The following is a 27,268-nucleotide window of genomic DNA, read 5'->3' as shown; positions in this document are numbered from 1 at the left end:
GATACTCTTACACTGTGGAAAAACCGAAGGACCAAAGCTCTAGTCCAGAAGATTCAGGTGTAACAGAAGAGGGAAACAACTGGAAAGTTCAGTAAAGCTTACCTACTGAATAGTGGACCCTCAACACCATTATCTTTTCTAATCCAAGAATGCTAATAGCCAAGCAAATGCAATCAAGGAAGAGCCTGGAGCCTTGGTCTTTGAAGAGGCTAAAGAATTCCAGAGAAAAAACTACAGATTCTAACATCTGGATAACTCCCAATTTAAAAACAAAGGGTGAAAAACTTACACATATTTTAACATGATAAAAAATACCGTAAGGTATATCAGGTTACTATACTATAGTACATTAATTTGCCGTAAGTGTTCATCACTTACCCTGCCTGAACTTAATTATTAAAGCTGAGTTCATGAAAGGTTTTAAATTTCCCCAGAAGAAAAATTTAGAAATGTTGGCAAATTTTACATCAAAAATTGGCTCTTGGTCTGATTAAGGTTCCTAAATTCTCATTCAGAACTTGCTTTCAATAGAAAGCCTAACAAAGGAAGGTAACTCACAAATCACGCAAGGACAGAATCAGAAATTACATTGGGTTATTAGGCTCTACAGCTATGAGTCGGAAATACCACACCAAGCTAGGTACCTGTGGCAGATTGCAAAATGGCCCCCAAAGATAATCAGGAAAATTCATCCAAATAGTATAGCATTAATACCATGAATAGAAAATGATATTGCTTGCCCTAATAATTAGTCCTAAAATTAGATATGATGAAAATGAATCAGGGATACTAATAGTATAGCATTAATACCATGAATAGAAAATGGTATTGCTTGCCGTAATAAGTAGTCCTAAAATTAGATATGATGAAAATGAATCAGGGATACTAAGTTAGAGTAAATATACTGCCTTTAAATAGTGTAAAACCAGACCCACACTTAGTTGGTTGAAATAAACAGATTTCCTCTTTATAAACTGAGAGAATAAATAAAAAACTGGAATGGAACTAAATTTCTTATTTTGTGATGCAATGTCATTTAATGCTCTGTCTCTGGACCATCTAAAATCACATCTCCCACCACTAGAAGCTACACCTGTCTGTAATCAACTCTGTTCTTACCTCTTTATTCTGAAAACTTAAGAGCTGCTGAAAAGGAAAATTAACGTCTTTCCTTTGGATATGCAACAGCAATCAGAAAAAGGCCATTTTATTTGTTGAAGAAAAGAAACTTGATGAAAATAGGTGAGCACAGTGGTTTCAATCCCAAAGAAATAGGTGAAAGAAAAAACCTAAGTATTCCTTCTTTGAAAGCAATAAAGAGAAATCATAAAAGTTATGAATTATTAGAAAAATAGATGTTAAACTTTGCTTTCCTTAGCAGAATATCATGAATACAACGATTGATAATGTCACTCAAGTTCACCTACCTAACAGAAACTTACATTTTCATTTTTTAAAAGAGGTAGAAAAGCCACAAATCTCTGTGTAGAAACCAAGCATAGTCTCACTTGTGGCTTTGGTAAGCCAAAAATGTGAAAATGGAATACAGGGGACCCTTGCTGTGGTGGTAGCCCAAACTCAGGACACAGTAAATAAGAATAGAAAAATCAGACTGAAATTGCAAAATTAAAATTATAAAAAAAATAACCAATACTACAAAGTTGCCTATAATGAAATTTTGCATGTGAGCAAGAAAATTGCTCTCCTGAATGGATTCATGCTAAATGGAGCCCATTCTGGATGGCAGAGTTAATATATTTTATATTCAAAATACCCTTCAGAAGATTTAACACAAACACAATAGAAATACCAAAAACAAACAAAAAAACCCACCAAAGAATTAAATAGAATGGGTAAACATGTGACTAAGTACCACAACCTTCTTACAGCCAGATGCCAATCTATCTATTAATAGTGAAGTCCCACTAAAGGATACACTACAAACACTGTGAAAGGTATACATCTGTGGTAAAAATTAAGACAGAGTTGACTAAGTGTACTTTTAAGAAATAAAAAACTAGATAGAAAATGTTCATGAGAAATTACAATTAGAAATGAAACACACTAAAATACACTAAAATCATTAAAATTTCATGAAAAATGAGTAGAATTAACCAAATATTAATAACGAGTATAGTATAATGCTGTGTCATCAATTAAACTTTTATAAATAAGTAGCTGTGAAATTTTTTTAATTTCTTTTAAAGATTTTTTTTTTTTTTAATTTGACAGACAGAGATCACAAGTAGGCAGTGATACAGGCAGAGGGAGAGGGGGAAGCAGGCTCCCCGCTGAGCAGAGAGCCCAATGCGGGGCTCGATCCCAGGATCCTGAGAGCATGACCTGAGCCGAAGGCAGAGGCTTAACCCACTGAGCCACCCAGGCACCCCTGTGAAATATTTTTTAATAACAAAATGAGTCTTTGTAAATATATGCTAACCTAAGGATTGGAAAGGCTAATAAGAAACTAAAAATTTCCACTGATGAACAATATGTGACCCTTTCAAAGACATTCCATATACTATGTAATCTTTATAATTTAGCATGCAAAAATAAAAATTCTATTGAAATATGATGGCAAGAGGAAATAATTAATAGAAATACAGTCATATAATGTTAGTAATAAACTTCATAACAATTCTATTTTATTTAATACAACAGTATAAATTTCCTTTTAAGAGATATGTTGTTTTCAGGAAAGTAATATAAGAGTTTATTCTCTCTCTTATTAAGAATTATTTGCCCAATACATTTTCCCTAATACTGGCAGGAAGAAGGAATTCTTAAGTGTTAATTTATATTCACATACATTGATCCTCATATGATCATTACAGAACTTTAGAACTAAACTATTACAGCTTGTATATTTTACAGATGAAGAACTGGAGAACTAAAGAGATATTAAGTGCCTTATCCTAACCAGAGACCAATTCTAACCCACTAGGAAGTCTCTGAGAAGAATATGCAAGTAGCAAAGCTCATATTATCATTTCAAAGAATAAGTGTTTGCATTTGGGATTCTGCAAGGAAACAAGTGAGAATTTAAAGAAAGTCACTGAAATTTTTCTAAAAAAAAAAAAGATTGAGCATAAATTAGATTATACATATGCATGTACAACAAGAAAAATAAAATAGCTATAGATGTTTAAAAAGTTCGCCTATATTTCTTTCTGTTGTCTGATTCCCGAGGTTAAGACTTCTAAGTACTTAAATAACATTGGTGAGAGTGGACATCCTTGTCTTGCTTCTGACCTTAGAGGAAAAGCTCTGTTTTTCCTCATTGAGGATGTAGAGCCATGGGTTTTCATATATGGTCTTTGTTATGTTGAGGTATGTTCCCCCATTCCTACTTTGTTGAGGGTTTATATGGTGCATAGATGTTGTATTCTGTCAAACACATTTCATCTATTGAGAGGATCATATGATTCTTATCCTTTTTCTCAGTAATGTTGTGTTTCACAGTGACTCATTTACAACTGCACCAAAAACCATAAGGTACATAGGAATAAACCTAACCAAAGAGTGTTAAAGACCTGTACCCCAAAAACTAGAGGAGAACACTTACGAAACTGAAGATGACACAAAGAAATGGGAAAGCTCCATGCTCATGGATTGGAAGAACAAATATTGTTAAAATGTCTATACTTCCCAAAGCAATCTATACATTTAATGCAAGCCCTACCAAAATACTACCAGCATCTTCCACAGATCTAGAACAAACAATCCTAAAATTTGTATGGAACCACAAAAGGCCCTAAAGAGCCAAAGGAATCTTGAAAAAGAAAAGCAAAGCTGGAGGCATCAAGTTATATTACAAAGTTGTAGTGATCAAGACAGTACGGTAATGGCACAAGAACAGACACACAGACCAATGGAACGGAACAGAAAACCCAGAAATGGACCCACAACTACATGGTCAACTAATCTTTGACAAAGCAGAAAAGAATATCCAATGGAAAAAAGACAGTCACTTCAACAAATGGTGTTAGGAAAACTGGGACAACATGCAGAAGAATGAAAACTGGATCACTTTCTTAAAACTATGCAAAAATAAATTCAAAATGGATTAAAGACAGGGGTGCCTGGGTGGTTCAGTCAGTTGGGCATACAACTCCTGATTTCAGCTCAGGTCATGATCTTAGAGTTGTGAGATCTCTCTCTCAAATATATGTACCTTTTTAAAGAATGGATTAAAGACATGTGGGAGAGGAAACTATCAAAATCCTAGAGAAGAACACAGGCAGTAACCTCTTTGACATTGGCCATAGCAACTTCTTACTAGATATGTCTCCTGAGGCAAGGGAAACAAAAGCAAAAATGAACTATTGAGATTTCAACAAGGTAAAAAGCTTCTGCACAGCAAAGGAAACAATCAACAAAACTAAAGGCAACTTTCAGAATGGAAGACGATATTTGCAAATGACATATCTGATAAATGGTTAGTATACAAAACCTATAAAGAATTTATCAAACTCAATACCCAAAAAATAAATAGTCCAGCTAAAAAATGGACAGAAAACATGACTACACATTTTTCCAAAGATGGCTAACTGACACATGAAAAGATGCTCAGCATCACTACTCATTAGGGAAATACAAATCAAAACTACACTGAGATATCACCTCACACCTGTCAGAATGGCTAAAATTAAAAACACAGGAAACAACAGGTGTTGGTGAGGATGCAGAGAAACGGGAACCCTGGTACACTATTGGTGGGAATATAAACTGGTGCAGCCATTCTGGAAAACAGTATGGAGGTCCCTCAAAAAGTTGAAAATTACTCTACGATCCAGCAATTGCACTACTAGTTATCTACTCAAAGGATACAAAAATACTGATTTGAAGGAATACATGCACCCCGATGTTTACAGCAGCATTATCCACAGTAGCCTAATTATGGAAACAGTCCAAGCATCCACTGACTGATAAATGGATAAAGAAGATATGGTACATATATACTATGGAATATTGCTCAGTCATTAAAAAAAAGAATGAAATCTTGCCATCTGCAATGACCTGGATGTAGCTAGAAAGTTTTATGCTAAGCAAAATAAGTCAGAGAAAGACAAATACTGTATGATTCCCCTCATATGTGGAATTTAAGAAACAAAATGAATGAATGTTGGGGGGGAGAGAATGAGAGAGAGATAGGGAAACCAGAAAACAGACTCTAAACTATAGAGAACAAACTGAGGGTTACTGGAAGGGAGGTGGGCAGGGGACAGTATAAATAGATGATGGGGATTAAGATGTGATGAGCACTGCCTGTTGTATGTACTAAATTCTATATCTAAACTAATTTTATACTGTATGTTAATTAACTACAATTTAAATAAAAACTTTTACCTATATTGGTAAAATATAAAACCAGTCAAATCTGAAAGGCTAGAAGTAAAATCTAATGATATATTTTCATTTCTTTGACGAACATTTTGTAAGACATATTGGGCCAAACACTATCCTAGGCAATGGACATATAAAGATAAATAAGAAAGGAAAATACTAATAACTTTGGAGAAACCCACAGTATTTATGAGACAAAAACATAATCAGTATTTACCTTTTGAGGTGGTAGCTACTATCTACTATAAGAAAGAGCAAGGTTATCTTGGGAGATGTTTTTTGCTTTGAGAATAATCACTTAAATTATCTGTTTTAGTTATAAAAATATTTAGCAATCAAGTAAGAAGTATTCAAGAGAAAAGAGGGAAAAAAATTTCTTTCGGCTTCACAAAAGCAAAACACCCCCCATAATGCCTATGAAATGGAGAGCAGGGGAAAGACGGAGAATGGACAGGAACCCAAATCTCATCAAGGTCCTAACTGCTGCTTCTTTTCAGCCACAACATTACATCTCTCTTCGTCTGGTGGCCTCAGAATGAGATCAGTTGGCCTCAAAGAATCTGAGAAACTTCACGTCAGGGAAGGGGAACATACAGATTCGTGACCAGGACCTAGACTGTCATGAAAAAGATTTGCTTGTAGACAAAGTTGTATATAAGGCTAGAAGTCACTTTGACCAAGCCAATTTAATTTAACAATAATGACAGAGGAATAGTTTTGTGATGTGCATGTATATGTGTGTGTGGCCCAAAGAACTAAAAGAGATTAAGTGCTCATGCCTAAGGTGACAAAGTCCAGAAACTACTTTTCCCTCTCCTCTATACACTCAAAGACTACCATCAGACTAACAGGAGTAACTTAGAAATCCCATCTTCAACAACACCAATGTAGAAATGATGGCAGCAAATGCATAAAAGAATACGGTCAATCTAGGAACTCATCAGAATTTCACCTTTCTAGAATCTGGTGGCTAGAATCAGGATGCCAAAAATGGGATAAGTTTAAAATCTCAGGGCACAATTATAAAAAGGAAAAACCTAGGAAGAAAAAGTCATCCTTGCAGTATTACATTGCACTGTGATTCATTTCTTCAGAGGTGAGAAGGGGCGAAGCTATTTCTCATTTGAATAACAAAGAAATATAATCTTTATTTTGTTCCATAAGCTGGGAATCTCCAAGATAAGGGCGCTGAAGAGAAATCCCAAGGAGAGAAAACTATGCAGCAGGACTACAGAATGAAAGGCTTCAGAGGAAAGGCCTTCAAACAGAAATCAAACTGGATATGTTACTTGATAAATTTGACTGTATTGAAAAAAAAATTTAACAGTTCTTTTAAAAAGTTTAAGGGAAGAAGTCGTGATAATCATAACAAATCAAAACATAAAAGGCAATTCCTAACTTCAGGGGAAAAAGTTTTCTATGAAAATAAAATATTATACAACTTGACTCAGAACAATATTTATGTTAACACAGAAATACAAATACTGAATATTCATTTGACCAAAAGTGGGATATAATTATAATGGGATGACAGAAGGAGAAGGGGTGATGTTGGAGGAATGAAAGAGCTCAATCCTGTTCTTCAACAGCAGAGAGTAGGCAGATCATGTATAAAACAGAAAACCAAGGAAGAGCACCATAAACAGATTTTGTAGAAATAGGGAGGGAAAAGAGAAAAAACACACAGCTAAAACAACAGAAAATAATTACCTCCTAGGAGTGGTACTCCGAGTATGGGGAAAAGTAGAAAAAGAGATTGTTCTATTTTTCAACAGAAGTCATGATATCTTGACTTTTAAAATCATGGGGGCATGTATTATTACATATTACTTAGAACTTAATATTTTTTCCATATTACTACCTTCTTTACTTTGAATATATATAAAGAGGAAAAAAACATAAGAAATAAGGTAGCACAGAATCCAAAGGGATATTAAAAACTACATATATCATGATTAAGTCGCATTTATGTCAGAATGTAAGGATGTTTTTATGATTGGAAAAAAAACCCCACCTTTGTATAAACAGAAACAAAACTTTCTTAGCATGATACAAGCTCTCTAAGAGAAATATACCAAAAACATACTTAATGGAGAAAAATTATCCACATTCCCTTTGAAGTTGAGAATAAAGTAAGAATTCTCCCTCTCCTCTACCCAATAAAGTCAATATTTAGTGCTAGAGGTGTTGGCCAATATGTAAAATTAGGCAATTATTAGATTCTTGAATCAACAAAACAAATCAGTCAACAATGTGGCAGTATATTAGAAGTACCAAATAAAGACACCATTTACTGTAAAAATGGAAAATACTAAATATCTAGAAATTAGACAATAACAATAAAAACTTACACTCCATTAAAGAACAGAAAAAGACCTGAAAAGAGCAAACCTTATTCACTGCGATGATTTAATACTGTAAAAACATCAATTTTCTTCAAATTAAATTCAAAGTAACCTGACAAATTATTTCTGAAATTTCTATGTTGAACCAAACGTCCACACATATTTAAGAAAAGAACAGAGAGACCTGCCATATTAGTTATCAGTTACAAAGCCACTGTAATAACAAGTGTGGTCATTCGAATCAGAACAGACTAATACACCAGCTGACTTCCCTGGACTCCTGTGTCAGGCCACTTCTCTTACAAATACCAAAACCTTACATACACATGGATATGAACCATGAGTTTAACAAAGTAAAATTTATTGCGATTACTGTTATTTTAGACTTGATTTCGTTCTAGGAAGGTCAGGCTTAGAAAATACTGGAACTCAAAGATCTAACTTCTACCTTCCGAAGATATTTTCTACAATTTCTGTCCCCAGCCTCTAACTCTCCTCCATTACCTCTTCCCTTGACTACAGAAGAGCTTCTACCTGTTTGGTAAAGGGGTCTGGAAGGAAGACAGAAGCCAATCACATATCACATTAAACCTAAACATGCATATTAAAGTTCTACTATACACAGTCTTCAAAAATACTAGTTTCCCTCCCTTTTCTCCAGGTACCCAGTTTGATATCTCTCTTTACAACTTCACAGCTAGTCCATACCCTAATTTCTAAGAATAGTTACTGAAGGAAAAATGCAGCATATGAGGCAAATCACAGCACATGATGAGGTGTAGTACATGAAATACAACTCTTTCCTACAGAGCGGTTTTCATACATGAACATGCATTGGAGTCACGTGGAGAGCTCGTTAAAGTTCAAGTTGCTGGACTCCATTTCTAGGGTTTCTGATCAGTAAGTCTAGGGAGAGCTGCTTTAAAAAAAAAAAAAAAAGATTTGGGTCGCCTGGGTGGCTCAGCGGGTTAAGCCTCTGCCTTCGGCTCAGGCCATAATCTCAGGGTCCTGGGATCGAGCCCCATGTCGGGCTCTCTGCTCAGCGGGGAGCCTGCTTCCCCCTCTTTCTCTGCCTGCCTCTCTGCCTACTTGTGATCTCTCTGTCAAATAAATAAATAAAATCTTTAAAAAAAAGATTTTATTTGTTTGAGAGAGAGCACAGAGCGAGAAAGAGAAAGAACAAGCAGGGAGAGAGGCAGAGGGAGAAAGAGACTCCGCATTGAGCAGAGAGCCTGATGCAGGGCTCAATCCCAAGACACTGGGATCATGACCTGAGCTGAAAGCAAGCACTTAACCAACTGAGCCACCCAGCTGCCCAGAGGAGCTGCTTTTCTAATAACTTTCTGGGTGGTGGTAATGTTCCTTGTCCACAGGCCATATTTTGAGAAACAGTGCAATAGAGCACAGGTTGTCAAATGAGGGCAATTTTGCTCTCCAGCAGAAAGCAGGCAGTGAAAGTATATATTTTTGGTTGTCACAACCCAGAGAGATGGGATCGGGGGAAGAGGTAATACTGGCACCTAATAAGTCCAGACCAAGGATGCTGCTAAACACACTATAATACACAGGAAAGCTGCCCACAACAAAGAATTATCTGGCAAAAATGTCACTGGTGCTAATGTTGAGAAACCATGCTATCAGAGTAAAATGTAACTTACTCCAAATACATGATTTGACCATTCAGTTAGTGCAAGTTCTTCAGTGAGTTTCAGAAATTTGATCTGTAATAGTCAAATAATTATATTTTCTTCAAATAGTAAAAATTCTTTTAATTTCACTCACCAATAACAAATTTTAGAAATATTAATTTTTAAAGGTATAATGGGCTACAGAAATAAGCATTTATGTAATGTTACTGATAGATTTCTAGTAAAATTAAATTAACATTTGTTTTGTAAGAATTATTTAAAAAACCTAATTATACCAAAAGACCGACTTCCTTGAAAAATAATGACCAATGTTTATTTCTTAAGCTAAGTGAAAAGCAAACAACTGTTCATCGTACCATTATATATATTTAGTATAAGTGAAATATCTTATAATAAACAATTTATTTAAGGATAGGCAGTGATTGTAGCAGTAATCAATCCTAAGTAAATATATCTTAAGAAAACGTATTTCATATATATATATATTTTATACTTTGTAAATATGTGTAGACACATATTTATATACATACAACATACTCAAATGCACGCATATGCACACATACACACAACTTACTCCAATAGGCTGAAAAATAAGTCCATCCATTTCATGGCTGACTTCTTTGGCAAAATTTCCTTCAAGTAACTATAAAATAAATACACATTTTTAGAAATATAATAATCACTTAAAGAGCATTTTAATTTTTTGCAAATTTTACAAAAATTTCTTAATATGTAAGTTTTAAGAACGGAGATATAAAATGGGGAAGGTAGGTGATAAAGAGAGATCTAGGTTAACATATTGCAAGATTTTTTTTTTTAATGTATAAAGACTGTTACCCCACAGCAGGCTAGAGATCTAGAACAAGTCATAACTAAAAACAACCAAAATGATGGATAAAATATTAAAAACATATTTTTAAAAAGACTTTATTTATTTATTTGACAGACAAAGATCAAAGTAGGCAGAGAGGCAGGCAGGGGGGGTGGGGAGAAGCAGGCTCCCTGCCAAGGAGCCTGATGCAGGGCTCAATCCCAGTACTCTGAGATCATGACCTGAGCTGAAGGCAGAGGCTTTAACCACCGAGCCACCTAGATGCCCCTGAAAAACATACTTTTAAATGCACTTCTGAGCCAGCATAAAAGGAAGACAGAGGCCAAATGCAAAGTGAAAATAGAAGATCTGAGAAGCAATAAATATAGGGAATAAAATATAAAACATACATAAAAAAGGAAACCATAGAGAAACTTGAGAGGGATAGATGGAGGGTGGGGGAAGGATACCTCCCCTGAGAATCTGTAACCTTAAAGCAAGCTCAGACGTGGGATCACAGACCAAAAATATATTATCTGTGTCTTTCCCAAACCCACCAGTAAAGGATTTAAAAAAAAAAAAAATTGGTCCTACTTTTTGTTTTGTTGTCTTTCTTATATTTTTTCAAGCACAGAAATGTATTATAAGGGATACACAGTATAAAATATAAATACAGGTTTTTTTTTCAATGTCATTATCTACTAAAGAGTAGGTATAGCCCCAAAGCTCTCTCATTAGCTCTGGGCAAGTAGTTTTAAGTGCTTCTTTCAGATTTTTATTGTTTTGAAGTACTGAACATGCATACACTGATGGAAGCCCTAAATATTGATTTCTGGATTTTGGAGAGCCAGAGTCTGACCAACTTATAGCACTGTCAGGATAGGTCTGGAATTAAAATATGTCGTATCCAAAATTTTGGATATGCTGTGTGTAATATATCTCTTTTTATCACAATCACATCCTCTTAAACCACTTCATCTACAGGGAGATTTGTATTCCAAAAGCAACAACCAAAATTTTAACTTTATTTCACATGCAACAAAATCTGTGAGTCTCCTCCCAAACTGTGGCTTCATCTTCTCTGCTACATCGTTCTTCAAAATCTGTAATTTCTCTAAACTGGGGACAGTTCAGCAAAGAAAAATGAGCAAATCCTACTTTCTAACAACTTTAAAACCACTGCGGGATTGAATATCTAAATTACCTCAAAACTGTAAATCTCCTTAGTCAAATTCATAGGGACAGAAATTAGGGAGCAGGTGGGGCAAGAGGAGAATAAGGAGTTAGTGTTTAACAGGTACAGAGTTTCATCTGGAAAGATGAAAAAAATCTGGACATGGATAATGGTGATGGTTACACAACAATTTAAACATCCTTAATGCCACTGAACTGTATGCTTAACAGCTAAAAAGGTAAATTTAATGTATATTTTAACAAATTTTTTATTTTTTAATTTTTTTTTATTTTATTTCTTTTCAGCGTAACAGAATTCATCGTTTATGCACCACACCCAGTCCTCCATGTAATACGTGCCCTCCATAATACCCACCACCAGGCTCCCCCAACCTCTCACCCGCGGCCCCTTCAAAACCCTCAGATTGTTTTTTTAAAGAACTATAGTGCTCATAAAGTTTTCTTTTTTGTTCTGTTTTTTTCCTTTTACTAAAACACTAAGATTTCTTGAGTGGGGAATTAAGTGGGGAAGTGGGGAACCGGCAAATTGGGAATCTTACAACCATATTATCCAGAGTCTGGCCAAATGCGCAGAAATTTCAGGACAGTTCTGAGATTCATAGATTTGTCTCCAATGTGCTCAGAGGTTTAAATGACCTAGCCAATAGAGAAGGCAATTTGCCAGAATAAAAAATTCTATATGAATTAAAAACACTGGTTTCTTGTAAATTCTTTTTAAGAGAGGATAAATAAACCCTAAGCATTAAAGAGCCAAAATATCAGCTTACATTCTTGCTGGAAATGTGGAAGGCAATGTTAGATTAAAGCCTTTGTTTCATGTATGTGATATATTTATCCTACAGAAAAAACTTCTGAACCTTGTATTCATATTGAGAAGCATATATATTAAGACCTTCGTGTTCTATTTCAACTTTTTTCAGCTATCCATGAACTAATGAAGGGTAAAGGTTCAAGAAAGACAGAAAGTAGATAGAAGACAGAAAAACCTTAATACTTCTTATACCCTATCTTGTAAGAAAAGGTAACCTGCTAAATTCATAGCACAAAATCTGCTAAGAAATAATGCAATGAAAACCAAATGCCACATCGCCTTTAAAAACAAAACCTTTTTTTTGTTTTTAAGGAGGCTTCGCACGCAACCTGGGGTTTGAACTCATAATCCCAAGATCAAGAGTTGCATGTTCTACCAGCTGAGGCAGTCAGGTGCCCCTAAAAAATTTCTCAAAGGTTAAAAGAATTTGTCCTTCTTCAGCGATATGTAGAAGAATGAAACTCGACCATTCTCTTACACCGTACACAAAGATAAACTCGAAATGGATAAAAGACCTCAACGTGAGACAGGAATCTATCAGAATCCTAGAGGAGAACATAGGCAGTAACCTCTTCGATATCAGCCACAGCAACTTCTTTCAAGATATGTCTCCAAAGGCCAAGGAAACAAAAGCAAAAATGAACTTGTGGGACTTCATCAAGATCAAAAGCTTCTGCACAGCAAAGGAAACAGTCAACAAAACAAAGAGGCAACCCACGGAATGGGAGAAGATATTTGCAAATGACAGTACAGACAAAAGGTTGATATCCAGGATCTATAAAGAACTTCTCAAACTCAACACACACAAAACAGATAATCATATCAAAAAATGGGCAGAAGATATGAACAGACACTTCTCCAACGAAGACATACAAATGGCTATCAGACACATGAAAAAATGTTCATCATCACTAGCCATCAGGGAGATTCAAATTAAAACAACATTGAGATACCACCTAACACCATTAGAATGGCCAAAATTAGCAAGACAGGAAACAACGTGTGTTGGAGAGGATGTGGAGAAAGGGGAACCCTCTTACACTGTTGGTGGGAATGCAAGTTAGTGCAGCCACTTTGGAGAACAGTGTGGAGATTCCTGAAGAAATTAAAAATAGAGCTTCCCTATGACCCTGCAATTGCACTGCTGGGTATTTACCCCAAAGATACAGATGTAGTGAAAAGAAGGGCCATTTGTACCCCAATGTTTATTGCAGCAATGGCTACGGTCGCCAAACTGTGGAAAGAACCAAGATGCCCTTCAACAGATGAATGGATAAGGAAGATGTGGTCCATATACACAATGGAGTATTATGCCTCCATCAGAAAGGACGAATACCCAACTTTTGTAGCAACATGGACGGGACTGGAAGAAATTATGCTGAGCGAAATAAGTCAAGCAGAGAGAGTCAAGTATCATATGGTCTCACTTATTTGTGGAGCATAACAAAGAACATGGAGGACATGGGGAGATGGAGAGGAGAGGGAGTTGAGGGAAACTGGAAGGGGAGATGAACCATGAGAGACTATGGACTCTGAAAAACAACCAGAGGGTTATGAAGGGGTGGCGGGGGGGTTGGGGGGGGGAGGTTGAGGAACCAGGTGGTGGGTAATAGGGAGGGCACGTACTGCATGGAGCACTGGGTGTGATGCCAAAACAATGAACACTGTTATGCTGTAAATAAACAAATAAAAATAAATAAATTTAAAAAAAAAAAAAAAGAATTTGTCCTTCTTAATTGTAGGTACACCATCTATGGCAAATAAACAGAGCTTATCCATTCTTAGATTAAAAGTCTCAAATTCATATACTAGATCATCCCTGTATACAAAATACATACACAGTAACAGTACAGAGTTGGTAAGACTCTAAATAATATGATGTTACCTACTGCAGAAATGAAAACAACTTCATTTTTTATTTTACTGTAACTTTTTATGAATCAGAAACCTCTTGGGTCACAATGATAAAGAGTCCCTGTTTTTACTCTTGTTTTACTCCTTGTTGATTACTCCAGACAATATTTTTTTTAAAGATTTTATTTATTTATTTATTTGAGAGCTATCAAGAGAGACAGCAGGAGAGAGCACAAGCAGGGAGGAGAGGGACAAGCAGACTCCCTGCTGAGCAGGAAGCCCAATGTGGGGCTCAACCCCATGACCCTGAGATCATGACCTGAGTTGAAGGCAGATGCTTAACCCAATGAGCACCCCCTCCTTTTCTTAAGATTTTATTTACAGAGAGAGAGAGAGACAGAGATAGCAAGAAAGTCTTTCTTGACTTATTTACAGTGGCACCTATCATACTAAGGACCTATAATAAAGTGCTGTTGTATTTGGTTCTTAACATATACCATTCAAAATACATAATTCCTCACAAGATATGTATCTTTGAGTTTTTCATTATTATTTAACTTGTCAGAAAAGGAAACAGAAGCTATGAGAGATTAGGTAACTAGCTTCAAGTCGGATAGCTAAAAAACAGAACAGATTTCAGGCACCTGGGTAGCTTAGTGTTTAAGCGACTGTATCTTTGGCTCAGGTTATGATCCTGCGATCCTGGGACTGAATCCCATATTGGGCTCCCCATGCTTCTCCCTCTCCCTCTGCCTGCCACTCCCCCTGCTGTGGTCTCTGTCAAAGTAAATAAAATCTTAAAAAAAAGAAAAAAAAAAAAAAAGAACTGATTTCAATTAAAAATAAGAAAATAACCAAAGAAAGTCTGCTTCCACTCTGAAATAAATGCCCGAAGATTTTTGCAACATCTTATGTATATCAGTCCTCTAATCATCATTTAAGGTTTATACATTTTCTTTTTTTAATTAAAGATTTTATTTTTTTGAGACAGCACACACATGTGCATAGGCATGAGCAGAGAGGAGGGACAGAAAGGGAAGGAGATGGACAAGCAGACTCTGCACTGAGCACAGAGCCCAACGCAGAGCTTGCTCTCACACCCTGAGATCATGATCAGAGCCAAAACCAAGAGTAAGGCACTCGAACAATTGAATCACCCAGGCGCCCCAACGTTTACAGACTTTAAATGTACTCTACCATGCACTATTTGAAAAAGTGGCAATATGCAGGTAGGTAAAATACCTGAAGGGGAAAAAATCATTCTAGGAATAGAGATAAAATCTAAATATTGTATTAATATTGTATAATTTACCATTAATGGACTTACTTGTTCATATTTGAATTCATATATGTAAAGTATCTTAAGGTAAAAATACTGCTTTTTCCCATTCACAATTCTTGAGAGAAAATTTATCCAAACTTGTTATGGGCATCTTCTATATACCAGTATCTTCATAGTTAGAGCCAAAATTTAAGTCATATAACTTATTTCCATTACTTTCACTCTTGTCTCCTGAGTTACAACATACTTCAAATTGCACATGCAACTTTCACAATAGATGTTATGCCAAGTTAAAAGTAGAAACTGAATAACATTAGAAAAGTTCTTTCCCCTTCATTCACTCTGTATGTCTATGTCCATAATCTTGAAAGTGTTTAGCTCCTTTAAAGTTATCTTTTTAAAAAAGATTTTATTTATTTATTTATTTATTTATTTATTTATTTGAGACACGCACAGAGAAAGCACAAGAAGGTGGAAGAGGGCGGGGAAGTGGGGAGACACTTCCCATTGACCAGGGAGCCCGATATGGAGTTCAACTCCAAAACCTGGGATAATGATCTGAGTGAAGGCAGATGTTTAACAGACTAAGCCACACACACGCCCCCTCTTGTAAAGTTATCTTTAAAAGTCTGGTTTAAAATAAATAAATAAATAAATGTATGCATGCATGTATGTATATCTGGTTTAAGGGAAAGTTCCAGTTTCACTTACTATAAAAAGTGGTAAGAGAATGTTGCTTCTAATCTGAAAATTATAAAAAAGCAAATAATCTATAAAAGCGTGAATTTCATCAAGGCTCTTAGAGAGCTGAGGTCTCTAGGAAACAGGATAGACTGAATCCCAAGCCCTCTAAAGGAAGAGGAAGCATATAAACTTTTTCACCTTTGGAAGAATTCATCTTTTGTATTGATTCACCTTTTGGCAGAAACCGTTCTTTGCTCCACACTCTCAATAAGTCCATTAACAGCAGCCATGTGCTGAAGGAATGTGAAGTCTTTAGAGCACAAATGTAACTATATAGCAACACAAATCCATCTCAAATAGAGAACAGAGTGATTCAACCACTAACCCATTGCTTCAAATGAGACCTATTAACAAACTGAAAGAGATATACCCATTACCAAGCACATATATATTTAACTCAGCCTCTGTTGTTCAAACAGGAAAAAAAAAAATATCTAGCACGCAATACAAAATTACCACATATATACAAAGCAAGAAAAAAAACTACATTCAGTAGCTACAACAGTCAAAAGAACAAGACTCAGAAACAGCTCGTTTTGCAATTATCAAAGACTTTAAAATAACCTTAACATTTTAAAGGAAAAGGTGAAAAATATATATGAACAAACTTGGAATTTCAGCACAAAGAGATGAAAGCTATAAACATGAGACAAGTAGAAATGTAAGATATAAAAAACAGTATCAGAGAAAAAGAATGCTAATCAATGAAAATAATCAATGAGATTATCAGCAGACTGAACACAACAAAGGAAAGAATCCCTGAAGAAGAAAGAATCTTGAAGAAGAAAAGGTATCACTTCTTACCATTGAAATACAAAAAGAAAGGTGGGGGAGAAGAAACAGAATCAAAGAGCTGAGAGATTAAAAAGATATAACATCTGTACAACTGAAATGATTTTAAAAAAGAAAATGATAAAGAAACAAACAATTGGAAGGAACAATATCTCAGATTACTGCAAAATTAAACACACATTTGCACAAGCACACATCCCAACAGTAGCCTAGATAACAAGAACGATTTAAGAAAAAAAAGTACACAGTCAAACCACAGTAGGAAGGAAAAAAACTTACATGCAGAGGTACAAAAATAAGAATGACAGCAGATTCTTTGTCATGAATTATATAAGCCAGGAGATAATAGAATACCAGCTTCAAAGTACTAATAGAAAAACTATAAACCCAAAAATCTTTAGCAAATGAAAATATCTTTTAAAAAAATGGGGCACAATAAAAAATTTTTCTAACAGACAAATCTGATAAAATGAATTTCCACCAGGCTGTAAAAAAGATTTTAAAAGAAAGTTTTCTGGTAGAAGAAATATGATACAAACAACAAAAACCTGTATCTAAATAAAAAATATAAAGAACATCAGAAATGGCTGAAAACTAGATGTAATAGACACCCAGGACTCCAGATGGCATCATCTGTACCAATAAAGGAGAAGTTTATGGATGTCAAACTAGGAGAGCTGCCAGGTTAGATACTGATGCAGAATTCCACTCCTAATGGCACTGCTGAAGTGTTTCAAAGAGGTTACTACTGGTCCTAGAACAGGATATCAATGTGGAAAAAAAGGGCATCATCAGGATACGATGTACCATGGAACAGGGCCCAGTGTGGAGGCACATACTGCATTCTTGACATCACTTTTGCCTAGCACCCTGAATCCTTTCATATCCTAGTTGAGAATTAACATCTAATAAAAGATGATTGGTAAAAAAAAAAAAAAAAAAAAAAAAAAAGAAAGAAAGAAAGAAAAAAAAACAGAAAAAGAAATGGTTGAAAACTAGAACATAAAATATATGTTCTTCATTTCTTTAAAAGATAATTAAAAGCAGACAAACCATAAATGACTCTTAATCTCACAAAACAAACTGGGGGTTGCTGGGGGGAGGTGGGATTGGGAGGGGGGAGGGGGGCTATGGACATTGGGGAGGGGAGGCGAACCCCATATAAAATAAGAGACTATGGACTCTGAAAAACAACCTGAGGGTTTTGAAGGGTCAGGGGTGGGAGGTTGGGGGAACAGGTGGTGGGTAATAGGGAGGGCATGTTTTGCATGGAGCACTGGGTGTTGTGCAAAAACAATGAATACTGTTACGCTGAAAAAAATAATAAAATGGAAAAAAAAAGATAATTAAAAGCAAAAATATCAAAATGAACTGTGTGGTTTTAACATGTTTAGAAGCAAATATATGACAGGAAATGGAGTGATATTGTTGTATGGTTCTTACCCCAACTAAAAAGTGATATATTATCTAAAGGTAAACAGTGAAAGGTTAGATTTAGGATTTAGACTAAATCCTAAAATATAAAACAAAGATGTATACCTGAAAAGCCTAAAGTGGAGCTATAATGAAATCCAAACATTCTCAAGTAATCCAAATGACAGAGGAAAAAGAGGAAATGAGAACACATGGGCAAATAGAAAAAAAGCAGTAAGATGGTAAATCCATATCAAACCACAGTAATAATTACATTAAATTCAAATGGTGTAAGCACCCCACTTAACAGGCAGAAATTGTCAGACTGGAAAAAAAAAAAAAAAAATTCAAGAACCAACTAACTCTGTCCTGCCCAAAATAAATCTACTTTGTACATAAAGATTAAATTAAAAGTAGAAGGACAGATTAAATTTACACAATGTTATAGGTTAATTATGCTTCAATAAAGCTGGATGGAAGATAGAAAGTTAACTGTACAAGGACAGAAAAGGTATTAAATCCTAACACTGGGGAACCTGGGTGGCTCAGTCGGTTAAGCATTTGCCTTTGGCTCAGATTATGATGCCAAGATGCTGGGATCGAGTCCCACATCAGGCTCCCAGTCTCCCTCTCTCTCTGCCTGCCACTCCCCTTGCTTGTACTCTCTGTCAAATAAATAAACAAAATATTTTTTTAAAAAAAATCCTAGGGGTACTTGTGTGGCTCAGTTGTTAACTTTCTGCCTTTGGCTCAGGTTACGATCTCGGGGTCCTAGGATAGAGCCCCACATTGGGCTCCATGCTCAGAGAGTAATCTGCTTCTCCCTCTCCCATTCCCCCTGCTTGTGTTCCCTCTCTCTCTGTTCCTTTCCCTCTGTCAAATAAAAAAATAAAATCTTTTTTTTTTTTTTAAATCCTAATAGGGGCGCCTGGGTGGCTCAGTGGGTTAAGCCTCTGTCTTTGGCTCAGGTAATGATCTCAGGGTCCTGGGATTGGACTCCACATTGGAATCTCTGCTCGGCAGGGAGCCTGCTTCTCCCTCTCTCTCTGCCTGCCTCTCTGCCTACTTGTGATCTCTGTCTGTCAAATAAATAAATAAAATCTTTAAAAAAAAATCCTAATGCTACTGAAAAGAAAGCTGAAGTTGCTAGCCTATATTAATATGAGACAAAGAAGACTTAAGAACAAGAAATATTACTAGATATTGAAAAGAATCTATAACAATCTTAAATGTATATGCACCTCAAAAAAAAAAAAAGAGTCCAAATGCATTTTTTTAAAACTGACAGAGTAGATCATAAAAATAAGGCAAAAATCTGCAATTACACATGGAGAATTTAGGACTCTGCTCTCAGTAAATAATTCAGTAAGCAGAAAAAAACATTCAGTAGAGGTAAAGATATCTTGAAAATACTTATGCCAGAGTAGGCAGTTAGTTAGGTTCTAACAGGATATCTGGAGGTGGGCAAAGAAGTCATGGCCAGCTACTGGGCAAGTCAGAGGCCTGTGCTGGCAGCAATCCGAAACAAAGCCACATGAAGCTACAGCAAACTAGAGAGCCCGAGGTGGCTGACAAAGGAGGCCAAAAATCCCTGACCAAATAAGGAAGAAAAGCATGAAATCCTGCTCCCAAGAAATCTCCACTCCAAGTAATAAGTATTCTACCCCCTAGTTAACAACTATCAATACAAGATAGAAACCCAAATCCCTGGGCATGCAACTCTGTCTCTGCCTCTCTCCGACTCTCTCTCCTGCTCTCTCATTTGCGCTCAGGGGCTCTCATCTCTATTTTTCACCTAGTAAACTTTCCTGCTCGTGTTGCTCATCCACTGTGCTGCATGTCTAGCCTTGAATTCATTCTTCTTACAAGGCCAATAACTCCTTTGTCTGGCTGGGTTGAGGCCCCAGGGTCCAGGGTCTCCCCAGTTCAACCAGCAACACTTAACAGAACACCAGCAGACAGAAAATCAGTAAGAATATGGAACACTACAGCAACACTAAACCTGACCTAGCCGACATTTATATAACACTCTACCCAAAAACAGGAAAAAACACTTTTTCCCCAGTGCATTACAGCACATTTATAAATCAAAGTCATACAAAGTATATTCTCTGATCACAATGAATTAAATTAAATATTAAGGAAAAGATATCTGGGAAAATCCTCCAATGTTTGGAAACTTAGTAACATAGTAGTAAATAACCCATGAATAAAAGAAAAAATCAAAAGGGAAAACTAAAGTATTTCAAACAGAATGAAGATGAAAACACAGTAACTGAGATTTGAGATGTGGCTAAAGTACACGTAAGAAAAATTTATTGTACTAGATTACTAATCAGAAAAGAAGTCACAAATCAATGATATCAACTTCTACCTTAAGAAACTAAGAACTCTAGAGAACTTAGAAAGTGCAGGAAAAAAAAAAAAAAAGAGTGAAAAGATTGAAAGAGTAGAAAAAAAGATTATGAAATCATAAGCCCAGTGAAGAGAACCACATGCCCCTAGAGCTATTAAGACCCAGATATGGTTGAAGATGGCAGAGTCTCAGTTCACTGGATGGCAGAGAAGTGGATGAAATGTCTTACAAGTTCTTAAGAGATGGCAGTCGTGGTTAGAAAGCAATGTGTCTGCATTTAAAACTTTGAAGTAGGAATAGTAGCCAGAAATAAGTTGCTCAAGTCAAAGTGACTAAATCAGAAGAAAATCACTGAGATGTAAATTGTGAAGAAATGGAAAAGCCCGGGTAATAGATAGATCAAACCAAACATAGGGAAGTTGTATTCAACAAGGGTGATGGGCAGTCTGAGAGAAGTTAGACACAGTCTCCAAAGAAAGAACAGTTAACCAACGAGCCAAAAAGTTTCACTATCTACAGTTAAAATAGCATGGCTTAAAAAGTCAGCTTTTATTTTAATGACTTAAATAGCAGGTAATTTAAAAATTTATTTTGGTATTCTTTTTGTCTCTGACATTACATTCCAAAATAGAATATCCTGTACTTTTTAGCTACTGTGGTTTTTTCCTCTTCTATACTTTAAGTAAAACTTATTTATAAGTTGCACTGGTATTCTTACATAAGAAGTGCTAACCTAAGTTTTTCTTAGATAATTTACTGGATGATAACACCTCTATAAAAATAAAATTTCAACCAGTGTTCATTAGGTAGATATTTCCTGACTGCCTACTAATGCTAGAAATCCAGTCAGGACTAAGGATATTGGGGACCCAATGATAACATAAGCCTAGGCCAATATGCCTAAATAATACCTTAATTTTGATTCATTAGTAAAAACATTAAATGCAATGATATAATTAACCATTTCCTGTCAATCTTTCTACAAAAAGACTTAAATTACCCAAGTTGTTTTTAAAACACTTCTAACAAGTTTCTTAGAACCTATCTTACTTTTAAAATAAAAAACTGTAACTGCAAACCCTTGAGAAGCTTTAAAGTGGAATATGTGGAGAATTATCCTAAACTTAGATACATTCCTTTTTAGATTTATAATCTTATCTTCCACCAGATTAAGTTAGAAGAAAATTAGATAAAAGGTAAAATAGCAGACATAATAAACCAAATAATTAATGAAGCATGATAGTGTGTTATAAGGTTTTACTTATAAAAATTTAACCTGCTTACCTATGAACATAATCCCATCACTGGAATACCATCTGAAACATCCTAGAAAAGACACATAACTTTCTATTGACCAAAACTTGGTGGAAATGACAAAAAAGTTATATACCAGGTGATAGACTCTGAATTGGGATTTTATGTGTCCATGAATCAGAAAGTAATTGGAAACCAAATCATTACAAATGCATAAGCAAAGAAAGATAATGCAAAAGGGCTTGAAATTAGAAACATAAGAACCAAAACAGAACATGCAAAGTTACAAAGCATAGAAAGGAACCTTTTAGAAATAAGCAAAATCATAGCTGAAGACTACTACGAAGAAGAAAATGAATCCACAGTGTAATTGGGAAACCAAATTTGCAACAACGATTCATTAAAGTAAAGAAAAATACACTACAGGAATACTTAAACAAGAAATAAACTATCTCCATCTTTCTGTTCTGGATTATTCTCATTTTCTGGGCAGATATCCCCACATAGCCCCAACTAACTGCCTGAGAATACTCAATATCTATATTGTTACACTGAGTACTGATACACTCAGTAGCCTGTATCTGCCTTTTTTTTTTATTTGTACTTTCGTAACTCCCCTAAAACTCATGGCTTTATTTCACCAATCACCCCAAAATGGAAATTTCCACTCAACTGGATATTACTCTTCATACTTTTTCATTCCGAAAGTCTAACTTCTGGTTTAGGCTTAGATTATTCAATGCTTCTGTACCCTAAATATTCTTCTAATTAGTATAAAATCAATCTACAAAACTCATCCTTTTTGCTCACCAAAAAGCCAAGACCATTATCTGCTCTTTGGCTTTTGGAACACTGAAAAAAAATTAAATTAAATTTTAAAAAATTTAAAAAGATAAATATAAAATACTTTATGCATATGAAAAAAAAAAGATTTGATTTTCATTATTTACCAATGATGATTCAACAACTATGTCATTAAAGTTAGCTAATCAAGCGGCGCCTGGGTGGCTCAGTGGGTTAAATCCTCTGCCTTCAGCTCAGGTCATGATCCCAGGGTCCTGGGATTGAGCCCCACATTGGGCTCTCTGCTGCTCCACAGGAAACCTGCTTCCCTTCCTCTCTCTCTCTCTCCACGTGCCTCTCTGCCTACTTGTGATCTCTATCAAATAAATAAGTAAAATCTTAAAAAAAAAAATAAAGTTAGCTAATCAAAATATAAATAGCTTCACTGGCTCTTTCCATCCATATTACTACAATTAAAGTTAACCTTAAGAATTCTGGTGAATCCTACATGACGAGTCAGAAATCAAAGAACAAAATTTCTCTAGGAAATTTAGGTTCTTTATTATTTTTGGTAGCTGTTAGTCTTACTTTTACCAAAATTCCCTCATAATTCTACAAAATAAGTCAACTCACCCCCATGGAACAAGCATAGTTCTTTGTTACAGACTTCTTTTTCATTTCACAATTGAAGCACCATTCATTTATTCAACAAACATTCTTTTGCTGCCATAGCTCAGTCATTCTATCAAATGTTTGAGATCTAAAAGAGATCTATCAGTTTTCATCCTGGAAGAGCTAGTGTCAGGGTCTACTGTGAGGTCCCAAACTCAAACACCTGCAGATGCTAGGCCATGAACCTGAACAGGACTGGGTATAAGACAGTAGTAGTAAGAACTATGATGAACTGGAGAGCACATCTTGATCTACAAGCAAACTCAATGTTTTATAAGTATTACAGGAACTTAAAATTTCTGGAGCCTACCAGTTTATGACTTGTGGTTAATATGGGCCTAAATATACATAAAAGAATCATTTTACAGTAAAGTACATTTAGTAGAGCTGTTTAAAGACTTCTGAGAAAACAGAAAAGTAATTATAATTTCGTCTCTCATCCAGTTGTATCCAAATGTTTACTGAGTACTAATCATGTATTCATGAAAACAAAACAAAACAGATGAGAAGAGGTAAAACATCTAAACACTATATGCCGGCACTCTTCTAAGCACTTTACATATATTAACTCATTTCAGCCTTCAATATTATGAAATAGGGACCATTATTATCCCCATTTTATGTTTTGTTTTGTTTTTTTTTAAAGATTTTACTTATTTATTTATTTATTTATTTAGAGTTAGAGAGAAAGAGAGAGCACACGCCCACACTCAGGGGCACACACACGAGCAGGGGGAGGGGCAAAGGGAGAGGGAGAGAGAATCACAAGCATGCTCATGTTCTCAAAATTTAATAAAATAATAAATAAAAAGAAGCCAATAGATATAGTTAGATAGAAAACACAAGGCATTATCCCAAGAAACTGTGTTAAATGAAAACATAAAATTATTAAGAGAAGTTTAAAAGCTATTAATTTATGTACAGATTATTGAAGGGGTAAGATTTTTTAAAAAATAAAATCAACTATCATAGTTAATAACTTTCTCATATATCATTCCTTATTACTTTCATTATTTTCAGCAGGGATAACACTAATAGGGTCCTAACTGGTCTTCTCGCTTACACATTAACTTCCTCTTTCCAAGCTATTTCTACTCACCTCCACTAGAACTTTCTTTTTTTTTTAAAGATTTTATTTATTTATTTGACAGAGAGGCAGGTGGGGTCGGGGGTGGGGTGGAGCAGACTCCCTGCCAAGCAGAAAGTCCGATGTGTGGTTTGATCCCAGGACCCTGAGTTCATGACCTGAGCTGAAGGCAGAGGCTTAACCCATTGAGCCACCCAGGCACCCCTCCACTAGAACTTTCTAAAACAATCTGTTAGGCATCATGATCACAATTCACATGATCACAAAAAAAAAAGCTTTGAGTGCTCCTAACTGCCTATGTAGTCCAAGTTTCATTAGCATGGTTATTAAAGTACTTTTTCTCTCCTAAATGTCTTCCAGAATGTTTACACAGTTTGCAGCTGGTAAAAAGTATAGGTAAATATTTCCTTTGTGGGTAAAAGAGCATAACCTACTAGTCTGGAAGAAAAAAAAGCACTTCAGGAAAGAGTACAAGAACAGAAGGGGCACTTAACCATAAACACATATGTAATGCAATAAAAATAAAATTAAACTACATAAGTGGCTGGTCTGAATGTCACAAGAAAAGGGACAAAAATTAAAGAAACAAAGAAAGAAGTTAAATATTTGTAATTTGAGCATAAAGGGGAATCATATTTATTTTTAAAATAAAATTTAAGACTTTCAAAAAAGAGCTACATCGTAAACTTTAAAAAAAAAAAATACTACATCTCATTCAAAAACACATCCTTTGAACAGGTGTGTACCAAAGAATTAACTTTACCAAAAGAGTGGTCTGGCCTTTGCCCTCCATTACCAGGAGACGACCTCTAGGCCCCTGGAATGTACTGCCTGACAAGCATATCTTTGTTTGCCTGAGGTGTTTGGCCACCAGAGACTCAAACAATGTGATTTATAATGGAGACTCTGGAACATGCCATATCATGTCCTCCAAAAGAACTGCAGACTACATATATCAGTCCAAACCTCTCAGAAGGGTTGAAGACTAAAGGTCAGCCATGCAGGCAATATGTGACTGAATTACAATATAAAATTTGGACACCAAAGGCTCCCTGGTTGGCAATACACTTTGGGTACTGTCAATGCATCTTAGCCAGAAGTAGGTAATGCCGTCCATGTCTCCCCAGGAGGGGACGACCAGAAGCTTCAAATTTGGGCCCCTCCCAAATTTTGTCCCATGTGGTTCTTGTTATTATAGAACTGTAATGATAAGCACAGTACTTTTCTGAGTCTCTGAGTCATTCTACTAAATTACCAAACCTGAGGGAGTCCCTGGGAACCGCAGAATTTGTAGCCAGCAGGTCTGAGGCAAAGAGGTCCAAAACTTGTAGCTGCTATCTGAAGTAAGGGCAGTGTTGTAGGGACTGTGCAGCTGGCCTGAGCTCACTGCAGTTAACTTTCTGTAACTGAATGTCTCTAGATGATACAATTTGGACTGTCCTCAAAGTCATACTAATTAACAAGAAAATATGACTTCCCTTGTTGGGCATTACTGCCAAGAGGCTGTTCAAGAAGTTGCAGACTACAGAATGATGCCATAGTTCCTCTCTTGGTTAATGGGTAAAGTAACCCAGTTAGCTACCACACATAAAACCTTTATGAGACACTGAATAGGGATGCCTGGGTTGCTCAGTCGGTTGAGCATCTGCCTTCAGCTCAGGTTGTGATCCTAGGGTCCTGGGATCAAGTCCTTCATCTGGCTCCTTGCTCAGGGGGGAGTCTGCTTCTCCCTCTGCCTGCCACTCCCCCTACTTGTGTGCATGTTCTCCCTCTTTCTCTCGCAAATAAATAAAACCTTTGGGGGGGGGGAGACAGAGAGAGAGACACTGATTATCTCTGGATGAGGATAAACCATACTGGGATACCAAATGGCATTTATCTATAAACTAAACATGTTCTACACCCTAATAAAGTAGAGAAAATGGTAGTGAGACCTTAAGAAATAAACTTTGTTTTCCACAATATAAAAACACATATAACATTTCCCTTATTCTTTGTATCAGTTTTAAGCTAGCACAGAAATAAAAACAGAAATCATAAAAATAGGACCTAAGACTTATATCTAGACTACTGTATAAAATACTTCACAAACAAAATAGCAAAATATATTATACCTGTTATAGTTTCGTCCTATACTTAAATTTAGGCATTTATCAACAATTTAATGACCAGAGCAATTACATGGTTCATTGAAAATTTTACTTAACATTTTTATTTAAAGATTTTTATTTATTTATTTGTCAGAAAGAGAGCCCACAAGCAGGGGGAGTGGCAGGCAGAGAGAGAAGTAGGCTCTCGCTGAGCAAGGAGCCAAACGTAGGACTTGATCCCAGGACCCTGGGATCATGAGGACTTGATCCCAGAACCCTGGGATTATGAAATCAGTCGAAGAGAGACACTTAAACGACTGAACCACCCAGGCGTTCCTTCACATAACACCTTTAAAGGATACCTGCTTTCATTAATTGTGTTGTCATTAGCCTCCTATGTCCACGTTAAAATTCTAACTATTTCTCTTTCATGCATCACTTACAGATTATTTCTCAGAAAGGCCTCAACCTACTTCAGTCTGGTGAGATGTTCTCTACTTCTCACGGGGTAAACACATCTCTAAACAGTATAGGTGGACACATATGCGCACTCATAGTCCCTAGACTAAAACTAGAAATTCTAAAGACGTGCAAAAAGAAAGGCAAAGGATTAAAAATAGGGAAAGAAATGAAAATCCTTGTGAATGAGGAAAAGGAATGGATGGAACTAGGAAAAAAAAAACCACAGCTCTCGGGTTTTTGACACAAAATAATAGGTTTCAGAGATAAGACTAAGCAAAGTATATTTTAGGTACTAGAAAGCAATGCATTTGAACTAATAACAA

General features: G+C 35.8%; 1 protein-coding gene across 1 annotated transcript in view; it reads right to left on the bottom strand.

The window, feature by feature from the left end:
• Positions 1–27,268, bottom strand: part of RNGTT (RNA guanylyltransferase and 5'-phosphatase) — a 319,479-nt gene that overhangs the window by 152,679 nt on the left and 139,532 nt on the right. The window contains exon 12 of the mRNA XM_046006576.1: positions 9,915–9,983. Coding sequence (XP_045862532.1) covers positions 9,915–9,983 — 69 coding nt within the window. The remainder of the gene's footprint in view (positions 1–9,914; positions 9,984–27,268) is intronic.

Source organism: Meles meles, chromosome 5 (genome assembly GCF_922984935.1).
Source record: "Meles meles chromosome 5, mMelMel3.1 paternal haplotype, whole genome shotgun sequence".
NCBI lineage: Eukaryota > Metazoa > Chordata > Mammalia > Carnivora > Mustelidae > Meles > Meles meles.
The sequence above is the reverse complement of the archived record's forward strand: the minus strand, read 5'-3'. Positions and strand labels throughout refer to the sequence as shown.